The 12,500-nt window shown below is 35.2% G+C and overlaps 1 protein-coding gene across 2 annotated transcripts in view; it reads left to right on the top strand.

Annotated features, from left to right (window-relative positions):
* Positions 1–12,347, top strand: part of Atg4b (Autophagy-related 4b) — a 32,013-nt gene extending 19,666 nt beyond the window's left edge. For both annotated transcript variants that reach the window (XM_071588999.1, XM_071589000.1), the window contains exons 5-7: positions 1,172–1,435; positions 6,764–6,960; positions 11,733–12,347. In XM_071588999.1, the coding sequence (XP_071445100.1) occupies positions 1,172–1,435; positions 6,764–6,960; positions 11,733–11,915 (644 nt within the window). In that variant the 3' untranslated portion in view covers positions 11,916–12,347. The remainder of the gene's footprint in view (positions 1–1,171; positions 1,436–6,763; positions 6,961–11,732) is intronic.
* The last annotated feature ends 153 nt before the right edge of the window (positions 12,348–12,500 follow it).

Genomic DNA, 12,500 nt, shown 5'->3' with positions numbered 1-12,500 from the left:
AGTATATGGAAAGAGTACAAGTTTTTTGGTGAACATGTTAAGTTAAAAAATGAAAGAGTTCAATTTTCAGTGGCAAAATGAAATGAACAATATGTTTCTTCAGTTACAAGATCATATCATTGGTGTGATTGCTAAGTTAGAAGAGCGTTCTTAAGTGCTTCAAATAATGGGAGATGAGTATTTTATGAGAATAATGAAAAATATGCTGTAAATAAAGATAGTTCAAATGATTTCGAGAAGTATCTGATGGCAAAGAATTCTATGTGCAAAAAATAAAAAGCATGATATGCACAACATACAACAAAATGAAATCTGAGCTCCCATGTTGATAAAAGATGCATGCTGGAAAACTGTTTAGGTACCCATACATGTAGAAATTGTAAAATCAGTATACAGGTAAGTGTTTAAGTTTTTGAAGCATCTCAATAATCAAGGAGAACAGGATAAAAGCAATTTTGGTGTTATAAACATCTAGATAATCTATAATAAGATATAGGTTGTTATCACAAACTCATTTTATTAAAGATTTTGTTTTTAAATCCAAAACAGAATTGAATTGAAAGTGGTTGAAAAAGATGCAAAAATTTTTGGTTGTCAGAATGGTTGGTCCAGGAGCAGTAAAGTATAGCTGACCTTACTTAATAAACCACCTCTATTGATACTAAATATGACATGAGTCATTTAATTTGGCTTCTTTAAAGATGGCTACCGTATACCATGTGATTACTTCAAATGCTTGGTGAAGTAGCTACATATAGCTTGAATGTGGCTTTCTGGAAGGATATTTGGCATTGAGAAGGTTATCACAGTCTAAGAAAAGAGTTTGGTAATTTTAGGCAATATTTAAAAAAGCTGATCAAAATGGCTGAAACTGGAACACTGGACTACCCTTGAAACATGTAAAAATGTACATGCTGAGCAGTTGTCATGTGGGAAACTTGATTGTTTTCTAGTCAAACACATTTAATGTATCTTTATGTAAAGGTGCCTTCATGGCACTAAACAAATCTTGTCCAATTAATTAATTTACATGAAATTAAAAGTGGCATAGAATTTAGGATGGTAGGATTACTTTTAGAAATCCGTGTATTGAATGTAAACATTGTGTTATTTTTTTCTAGATGATTTATTATTCTATTTTTGAATTGTTTTATCTTTCTGAATTTTACAGTTTACATTCAAGATGTAATGGACCTTTGTGAGCCCAAACGAGGAGCTCACTTTGTTCGTGATGGTAACCCATCGAATGAGGATGCCAGTAATGCATTTTCAATTGGCTGGAAAGCTGTGGTAATTTTGGTTCCTGTAAGACTGGGCACTGAGAAACTTAATTCTATTTATGGACCCTGCCTCACCGCAATTCTAACGATGGATAACTGTATTGGAATTATTGGTGGACGTCCAAAACATTCCCTGTATTTTATTGGATTTCAAGGTTAGTAGTTTCCTATAATTAATTGTAAAAGGGAGTGAAAAGCTTCAACCGCTGCTCATTCATGCAAAATCTAAACTTTCACTGTAGTAATGCTGTAGCTCTGATGCGATTGTGGAATGTCGCAGGAAATGTGATAATTAATGATGGGTGAAATGAGTTCTTTGCTTCCTTGATTCTAGGTGAGCAATCAGAAATTGGGATCAATGTTTCAAAAGTTGAATATTGACTCTAATTCTAGGGTGTATGGCAGGATCTTTTGTTTTCTAATTTTTGCATTGATTAAAATCTCTTGCTGCGGCTCTGAAAGGAGCATAATCTACAATAAATATTAAATGCACCAAATCCGGGAAGCCGAAATGGAATAACAATCTGAAGCCCTGTGGTGAATTCTCATTCTCACTTCAAGCATTTTTAAAGCCAAGTGATGTACTAGTAATGCTTATTGAATGTGAATTCAACAGTTAATGTTCATCTGTAAATAATTATTTATCAAGTGTTCAAATCACTTAGCCAATTTTGAGAATGCTGTAAAAGCAAGTAGCAAAGTTATTGGTCTCCACTTTCATGGACTAGAAAGAAGCTACTATTCGTGATTTTGAGCATAAAATGGCTGTGAATGCAAAGTAAGAAATGAAAAAATGATGTTGGAGCCTAACCTTAGAAATGCCTATAGAAATACTTCACTCCCATGGCTAGAAGTTTCTTTAGAATTTTATATTGTCAGCCATATTAATGCTGTGATGGGATATATGAGATTTTTTTAACATTAAGTTATTAAAATACTAATACTCACTCCGTCTCTTGGAGAAATTTAAATTTAATGCTAACAACTGGCAAGATCGAATAAGAGGTATAGTTTTTCTTTTCAGGGGTGTTCTTCCTAAAATAGCATTCAACTGCAAAACATTAAGGTTATAATTTGACAGGAAGTTGAACAAGCAATTTTTTTATCATGATAACTTCAATTTTGTGATTTTGTCAATTGGAGGTTTCCTCCTCTGCTCACCATTTGTCAAGAAGCAATTTTATTTTGATCATGAGGGTTACTTAGGCCTATTCTTGATTGATGAGAGTGATATATTTATTTATATAATAAAAATAAATATTCAGTGAGACTTAAATGATACTGCCATTGCATTCTTGTTCACATGTACTATCTTCACAAAAAAACGTATCATAAATTTTTTCCCCAGTTTTTGTCTCATTTTCATGGATTTTTGTCTCTCTCTAAGGGGTTGTGTCAAAAATTTCAATTACCAGAGATTTTGTAATTGGTATGGTGCGTATTCATTTATACAAGGTGGGGCAACATAACTTCTTTTTCTGAAAGTGTATTGTGTTTGAAAGAAAGAAATTATATTGCTCTACCCTGTACTACTGGTTTACTTTTACTCGTATGTAGATGGGTGGTCTGGAAAATTTCTGACTCAGAAATTTTCAGAAAAAATGTCTTGTATCTCTGTTAGGTTGGAAACTTATCAGACCACCCTTGTTTATATGTTATGCATTTTGTTATGAGGCTAAAATCATAACGTGCCCAATCAGTTGTTCCCTGGTATTTCTGACAGCAGCCAAAAATTATTTGTGGATGACCATTATTTGCTCAGTGTTACCATTGTTAGCAGATGTAGAACTCATTGGGGAACTCTTTTTGGTACATGCTGGTAGGTGTTCTCCATGCACTTGAGTATGGATAACCAAGTTTTCATATATTTAGCTTTTCAGGGTGTTGTTTATTTTACCAATAATGTGGACTATGACAGAATAATGTCTGGAATTAAGCTGACATAAATAAAATTATGCACCAACATGAAAATGAGGATAGACGTTTTTACTGCTCTGTACTCTGGAGATTGAATTTTAGTATTGTTTTGGAATATTTCAGTATTATTCGTTCCTGTGTGTCAGTGTTTTTAATAAATTCTGTGTTCAAGAACAGGGTGGTAATTTATCATCTCTATCCCCATTTACGATGGTTTTCCATGATTTTCATTACAAACTTGCCATCCCGTTTAATGATTGTTTTACTGAGTGTTGAGAATCTGATCAAGTATTTATTGTATAGGTCATCTTTCATTGCCTCACTTCCTTCTGTATTTTCAAAATTAGTTCTATTATAATTTTGGTTTTTGGCAGTTCTTCCATGCCAAATCGCCCACTCAAAACATAATTCAATGTCTCAAATGAAAAGGAGCATCATTCTCATTGAGAATTCCTGATTGTGTGATTTGAATTTCAAAATCCCAGCTTCAAAAAAATTTGACCCTTTCCTCAAAATTATTTCCAAAAATTTTGGAGAAATAAATAACTCCAAATGTTTTCCCACTTACCTGATTCTCCCGACTGAGTCACTCTATGCTGAGGATGCGCATGCTCTGTCAATCTTCTTCCCTTTTCTTGAGGGGTTCGTGACAGTACAATGGCTAATGTACTGGCTTTCCACTCAGAGGACCTGGGTTTGAATCCTGGAGATGGCATATTTTCAGTGGTATTCTGGTCTCTACTTGAGGTGCTTTGTGGAAAGCACTTTGAGTACGCCGTCCATTGAATGGGATGTTAAGCTATGGACACTATGGTGCCTTTCATTAAGAGTAAGCTAATGCCAACGCAGGGTTTATATCCAACCTTCCTGCTTTCCCATCCATCCCTAATTGTGAAAATTACCTCAGCTGTCGGTCTCCTCCCCAAAGGAACTGACACTTTTTCTTGATGTTTTTCTATAGTGCGGTTTTAGAAACATGAGTAAAATAACATTATTGTGCAGTGGAATCTCACTTAACAAGCACCTTTAATAATGAATGAGCTGCATAATGGACAAAAATATTGGAAAAAAATGGCTAGCTTAATGAGTGATGTTTCTTTAAACAAGGTACTAGGAGAGGGGAAGTCTTGGACTGTGCAGCTGCTGCATCAATCTGTGTCATCAAAACTCATTCTGCTAGCATATTAGTGTTGGTTATGATCACACATTTAACCAAACTTGTATTCAGACTTAGTATTTGTTATTTTTTTTTTGCTAAGTTCGATAATCCTTAGCAAATTTCACCAAAGAGAAAGCTGCAAGAAGACAGCCATAAAAGAATAAAAGTAACGTTAGAAATGGTAACTAAATTCGTTGAATAACAAGAAGTGGTGTTGGTGTGGCTGATCTAGTAGGCCCATACAGTCAGTCATTATCTACAACTTGCACAATTCTCAAGGACAAGATTAAGGAGATTGGGAGTGTTAAGAGTATCAATGCAATGGTTACATTTTCTCAATGATGTTGGAAGTTTGCTTCTTGTATGGATAAATAAAAAGCAATGAAATGCGACTCTGTTCACAAGAATGTCATTTGTGAGAAGGTCGAAAGTGATTAACCTACCAAATTAAGAATTCACCAGGATCGTCAATTATTCAAGAAAAGGTTATTTAAGGGGAGATGTGGGTGGTTCAAGAATATTGAGAAGGAGCAGCATCCACAGCATTGTGAGGCACATTGAAGCAGCAAGCTCTGGAACAGTCGTAGCACAGAACTTCATTTGACGACCTCAAGAAACTTATAGATTCTGAGGGTTTGTTACCACAGCAGGTTTTTAATTATGACGAGATGGTTCTCTTCTGTTAAAAGACGGCAAAGTAAACTTATATAACAGCAGAGGAAAATGCAACGTCTGGCCACCAGTTAACAAAGACTATTTACTATACATACTCACACTGCTATTTTGTGCCAATACAAGCTGTGATTTGAAAATTAAACTACTGCTTGTTTAACATTCAGAAACTTCACGAGTCTCCATTTGAGAGTAAAGTCCAGGAGAGCCGGCTAAATACGATATGTTTTCTGCAAATCAAAATATTTCAGGTTGTTTCATTCTATGATAGAAGAAAATTTACACATGATTCTTGATCCCAATATAATTTTCTTTGACTAAACCTTTTACATAATTTTTTTTGGGATGGAATGAATTATCGTATTTTTCATAAATTTAAATGCAGAAATTGTCTCGCTTAACGGTGTTTCGTATTATGAGTAAGATTCTGGAACGAATTATGCTCGTTAAGCGAGGTTCCACTGTATATATTTACTGAAAATTTGATATAATGACTAAAAGAGTAATTCCAAATTCTTTAGCCCAGAGTAATTACAGTCAAGGTGCACAATTCGCCCTGACCATAATTAATTTCTATATGTGTTCATTTATGTTATATGAGATGAGTCAATCGCCACAAAAATGTCGACAACAGAAATATTTTATGTGAATTTTTTTCTTCTCGCCTTAACTTAACAAGTATTCTGTGTTGGCACATTGAAGTTTTGGTGAGACTGAATGAATTATGTTGCCATTCTGGTTCATATATTTGAGTTCATTTTGCTGCATGTTCCACATTTTATATTTCTTCAATATTCATACCAGCAGCTTGAATTTTGTTTGCATCCATATTGTAAAATGTATTGTTCCTCATTTTCATTCATTCTTGATTGGTCCTTAGTTGTTTTGTGTTATAATATATTATATACAATATATTTTAAGAGTAATCTGCTGTTAGTAGATTAAAAATTGATTTCGCTCGACAGTCACATTATTACAAAATGTGTTCATTTTTTTCCTCCTATGCCTTGAGGAAGGCATTTCTCATTTCTTCTTTCATATTTTGTTTTCCCTTTCCAACTGCGTTTCCAATTATTCATACTCTGTTATTTAATGCATGGCACATGATAGCAAGGCATTCCATGTTAGCTACACCAGCTTCTGCAGAATGTTATTTCAAGATATTTTGCTCAATATATCAGTGGTATATTAATGAGAATTCCTGTGATGAAAATCTAATTCAATCTGGTTACAATAATTACCCGGAAATTTACATCTGATTGGGAAAATTTTCTGAGTTTAAGTAAAAGAACAGTTATTCTTATCCATTTTGTTTTGTAATCTTTAAAGTGCCTGTTATTTGGTGAATTTGTGACTTATGTTGGTCAAACTTTTTTGTGAATGCTGAGTCTTGGGCAACTGATCTATAATGGGCACTGTTGTGATTTCAGTTGATTTTAAAGTAATGGGATCTCAACTATCTTGCTAATTGATTATATGAGGGGCAGTCAGTGAAATGAAAACCTAACAGACAAATAAACCAGAACATTCGGTGCACCAGCAAGGACATAACCCTAGAACTGCGTGGGCATGTAAGTTATTGCTGTGCAGTTCTCCTACCACATCGATGACAGTATCGATACATAACCAAGTGTTGCCATCTTTCGTGCAAACTGTGTGTTATGGTGAGTGTTTGGTTTTCGTTTGACTGCCTCTTACAATTTGTATTTACCATGTTTGTTGTTGTTTATTTCAGATGACAAACTTATCCACTTGGATCCTCATTATTGCCAAGAAGTGGTGGATGTCTGGGAAGCTGGTTTCCCTTTGCACAGTTTCCACTGCCGCTCACCAAGGAAAATGACTCTGTCTAGAATGGACCCATCTTGTTGTCTGGGATTCTATTGCAGGACTCGGGAAGAATTTAACAGATTTGTTAAAAATGTAAAACCTGTAAGTATTTCCACTTAATAGAGTGTGTGAAATATTTAGTTACTGTGCATCAATGTGAATTAAATTGGTCCAAAGTTCAATCCTCCTACGGCCACACTGGTACAAGATGGCTGGCTTTCTTACTCTAATTATGGGGAAATGTCCAAAGATAGATCGATGATTTTATTGAATTGTGGAAAATATTCAATGACCCATAAATTCTTCCTCTGTCCAATAAATGTAGGAATGTAAATAATGGATGTTCCTGGAAATCATTAGGTAAACAAATTTTTGTTATGCTAGTCTGTGTTAAGGATTTGCACGACACCAAAGTAATATTTTCATGGAAATGTCATATTTGGCCTTAAATAGCTTGCTAAGTTATGATATCTTCTACTCATTACTGCATATTACTAGAAGCTAAATTTCATTAATATTTGTTGGGCCTATTATCCCCTGCAGGAGTTGTGAAATTATGAAAGTTTGTTACTTAAGTTTAACATGCCAATATATATTTTAATGTTCAAGTGTAAAGTTTACAGTTGAACATTGATTATCTGGCAACAAATTATTATATGGGTGATTTATCTAAAAGATGCAGCAGAGGGGCATTCCTCCATCATTTCAAACCACTCTCTTCAATCCACCTGTCAATTATACCCTCAGTATTGTGCTCATGTCTGTCTCTTCTTAGTGTACAGTAATGCGAAATCAAATTCATAGAACATTTTTCGACAACCTCACCAACTCCACTGTGATCTCTTTCATGGTGAAGGCTTTAAAAAGAAATGTTTTTTTCACTGCGCTAAATGATTTTTCTTCCATTTTTCTGAAGCAAAAGTGTGTTGCTTCAATTGACTATGAAAATAAAAACATTTTATGGATTATGCTGAAACATAAATACTGTCTAGTAAGAGATGAGGCTAAATGCAAACCTTTTCTGAAAATTTGTATGTCATCTTTTTGGATTTTCTAAGGAAATATTGTATCCTCATCTATGCTCTATACTCATGTATCCTCATCTACATCATAATCTCTTTGTATGTTCCTCTGTATATTTCTTCCAAATCTGCTGAATCTTACCTATTTTAGTTAATTATTTCCCTTATTAATCTTTTATTGTTTTCATGAATTTTCTAATTTTACGTCCCGGTAGTGTGTTCACCTTCATGTGTAGTACCCAAATATTTCCCTTCATTTGTAAACATTTCATATCCATGTGCTGCATCTTCCACCAAGCCTCTTTTGTTCTGTTAGTTGCCTGCCTCAGTTTATTATTCAATTCTTTGTGCTTTCTTTTGATCTAATTCTGTTTTTACATTCTTCTGTTTCCTTCTTTCATCCATATTTCTAATTATTTCATCGGTAATCCATGGCTTTCTTGTCCTTTTCATATTTACTTTTTCTATAGTTTTGTTAGCAGCTTTCTATGACTCTTTTTTAATTTGTTCCCATTTTGCCTCTTTTGTAGTGAGCACCCTTTCCTCACCGATGATTTCTTGTACAGCTTGCTGATAATTCTTTATTATTATTCTGGTTAATGCTCTAGATTCCATTTCTTCATCCATCTTTCCCATTTTGTCCTCTTTAATATGACATTACACATCATTGTTACTAATGATGCTAATTAAGTTGTGATCTGAATTCCCATCTGCACCCTGGAAACTTCGATTATATCATACTGTTCTTAAATCTCTGTGCCTTTCTATAAAATAGTCTAACTGATATCTTCCTGAATACCTGGACGTTTTCCATTTATACATATGCTTATTTAGGTGACCAAACCAAATGTATGTGATGAGTAGCACCTGTTTTGTGGAGACCTCTATTGCTTTATTGTGACGGTCATACGTTGTTCCTACTCCGGGTGTCCTTATCTACACAATACCCCGCAAGCCGTCACAAGGGTGTGTGGCAGGGGGAGGTTGGTCACCAGTCATTCTGCACATTCACTCTATTTCCTCATGCACCTGGCACCCCGCAATCCACCACAAACCACATGGAAAGGGGGCAACAGAATAGCAATCATGCAGCATACCGACATATGTTATGAGTATAACACGGTTAGCAGCTATTCCTTAGCCTACACAAAGAGGACAAGAAAATACGTTAAAAGAGGGCAGGTAAACATGTCATTAAGACACTTAGTACCGGTTAGTTTTCTACGCATTCCGGACGGACAACCCAACCCCCTCGTCACTTCCCTGTAGTCCCCCTCTTCACTACCATCTCTTCCTCTACCTACCATTGCATTCCAGTCCCTCGTTATTATGAAATGGTTCCTTTCGACCTATGATAACGTATTGATGATTTTTGTAATGGAAAACTATAACTTTGTAATTCCACATTATTTTAATTAGACCTGATGTGGATTTTAATGTTCAATGCCATCACTAAGTACTGACTCTTACAGACATCCATGTATATATGAGGTCTGTCTGGAAGGTTTCCAGCCATGCAATAATTTGAGAAAAATAGCCCACCTAGAACAATGAGGCCTTAATCCCCTTCGAATGACTCCCTTTAAGACCTCACACAGTTATCCCAGCATCTCTTTCACTTATGAAAACAATTGGCAAAGTTCTTTTTCGGAATGGTTATCAGCTGCCTCGTCACATTCTCCCTTCTCTGGTCAACTGAATGAGCTTTTGCTTCAGGGTCATAGCCCTAGATCCATGCCTCCTCTCCTGTTATGACCTTTCTTAGAAAATCTGGGTATTGTTTGTGGCTTGAAACAAGTCACCTGCTACTGCAGGACAAAATTCTTCAGATAGGTGGGATAAAAAAGAATGTGATAAGGTAGCTGATCACCATTCTGAAAAAAGGACTTTGCTGTTTGTTTTGAAAAGAAAAGTGGAAGAGAGACTGGGATAAGTGCGTGAGGCCCCAATGGGAGTACTTTGAAGGGGACTGAAGCCTCATGGTTCTAGGTAGGCTAATTGTCTAAAACTTTTGCATAGCTGGATACCTACCTTGTATATATTTAACCCTCAGATAGGAAGGAAAGGGAGGTTATAGAGGGAGTGAAGGATGAAGGCATTGTTTGAGGATGGTCAGTGAGGGATTGCGTGATGGGGGGAAGGGTAGAAAACTGGTGGAGCACCCCCATAGGCAGCATTTTATGTCAAATGGTGAAGGAGCTTGTGGGAGGGATTAACTGTGAATTGACAATAATGATAAAAACCACGCATGACTGGGAATTATCTCTCAGCCCTTGTGACTCCTGCTTGAACCATACATTTAATCTTACAAATGATTCATGAGGGAACAAACTAATTTGATGTATCATGGTCAGGTCTAATTTGGGAGTACCATTTATCCCAGGCCATAAGAAAGACATTTTTTACTCTAAAATGTGCTCTAAAATCAGTCAATATCTTATGGGCCCGGGGGTACATGAGTATAATTTTGACCTATAAGTGCAAGCCATCTCATCGGAAAATATCTACTACTGTTTTGAGTTGGGAGTAAACAACAGTGTAAACAAAAAAGTAATTTGATCTTTTCTGTTAGGCTAGTATTCTTTTTAAATTCTGACCTCAAAAATCAGAGTGCATCTTATAGGCCAGGAAATACGGTATGTGCTTGGGACTCACAATTGGAACACCAACTCCCTCCCTCCCACCTCACAGAGGCAGCAACTAGTATGGTTCCTACCTTGACATTCTGAGATTGCTATGAGATGGGCTGTTTGCACTGAGTGGCCATCTCTGCCAGCAGTGATTGGCTGGCCTCTTATTGCTACATCAGCAGACTTTGTTTGCCTGTGGATTTTGTTCAATTTTTATTGCATGTGCTCTTTAGTAAATTAGGCTGAGTGCAAATGTCTGTTTAGCTATAATTCTTCCTTCATCAGACACTACATACCTTTGTTGAACATATAATTTGATTTCTCTTTGGCTGTTTTTTGTACTTCAGTTTTAGAAACTACTTGTAACTATATTTAGCCCATTTAGCCCTGGAAACCTATCCCTTTATATTTAAGATTTTAACTGAATATTATAACTTATTTACTTCTATTGAGTCTTGTTAAGCAACAGAATTGATTGCATTTACACTTCTTGTTCCACTTTTCCAAGAATAACGTTATGTTAGTAATCAAGTGAAAAGAAAAATTTGTAAATTTACTATATTTTGAAAACCCTATTTCCCTATTGATGATGCCCTCTGCCGTGGGTAAAGCATGAAGGGGCCCAGAATTTGCTTTGCACCTAAAGGTAATCTAATATGTTGATGGTTGTGGAAAAAGAGTTATTAAAATAGTGGATTTGACAATGTTTTATCTTTTTTAACCATATGCATAAATTCCCCAAGTCAAGGTTCCTTTGTCTCTCTTTTGAAGTATTAGAATCCCACCTTATGAAAAAACAGTGCACTACTCCTTGGTGGCACATGAAACTTAAGTATGTTGCCACTCATTGGGTAGCCACCAATGGAAATCAATGCTGATGGCTTCCTAGTTCTAGGGCTTTTCACGGCATTAGTTTAAAATTATTCAGGAGTATAAGTGGGTGTGGCCTCATGTAAACATTTGAGAAGGATTGACAGTGAACGTAACTGAACCATCCATTCTTGGAAATTCATATTTCTCATCAACTTACTCAGAAATGATGAAAAAATAAAGTTCTTTCTTCTACCTTTCTTCTATTCATGAAACCTAATGGATGTTTAATATTACTTTTGCATTGTGAGTGGCTCTGTAAGGTATGCTGATAATCTAATGCTGTGTACAGGTATGTTCCTCAGTTTCTTTTCTTTTTGGTGGAAATTAATGCTGTTAACATTTCTTCCAGTTCCTAGTGCCACCTCACCAGAAAGGAGAATATCCAATGTTTGTGTTTTGTGATGGTCGCAGTAAAGATGCACTATCAATTAATAAGGTTACCATACCAGATGATTCATTGAGTTCTGCAGTTTACCATGACAGTGATGATGATCTTGAATCAGAAGAGTTTGAAATCTTAGAATTCAAGTGATCTTGACAGAATGAAAATTTGTGTGGACATCAGTATTTAAAATGGCATGGAGAAATCACGTAAAACTTAAGCAATGCTTCAAATTTTGAGCCTGACAATGACTGTGATTTGTACAAAATTAATAGACATTTGTTTGTCAACGTGAAAGTATTTATTTGTGTACAAGAATACATAGGTATGATAAAATAAAACTTGTCAAGGCAATGGTGGTTTTTGCATAATACTTTCCATTTGTCATGTTGTTTTAGTTTCCTTAATTATTTATTGTTTGTTATGTTGGTATATTTCATTTCAATATGTGAAAATGATTGTTTCATAGACTAAAAAATGATGCATACTGGTTTGCAGATGTTGCTAAGTTTTAAATATTTATTTATATTTTCTTTAATAACTAAAAATAATTTTTATATAACTCTTAAGTTTAATTTGCTAACTGGGATAGTTCATATGTTTTTGTCTGTACAATAAATCATTTTTCTGAAATGTTATGTAACATTTTCTCAGTTTTTATAATTGTCTGTAATGCTTCATGCGGCAATCTGTCCATAAACTTGTTCTTGCGAATTTATTTATTTAGTCCAAAAA

This window comes from Hetaerina americana, unplaced genomic scaffold, assembly GCF_022747635.1.
Source record: "Hetaerina americana unplaced genomic scaffold, ioHetAmer1.1.p SCAF_31, whole genome shotgun sequence".
Lineage (NCBI taxonomy): Eukaryota > Metazoa > Arthropoda > Insecta > Odonata > Calopterygidae > Hetaerina > Hetaerina americana.
This window is presented reverse-complemented; position numbering and strand designations above follow the sequence as displayed.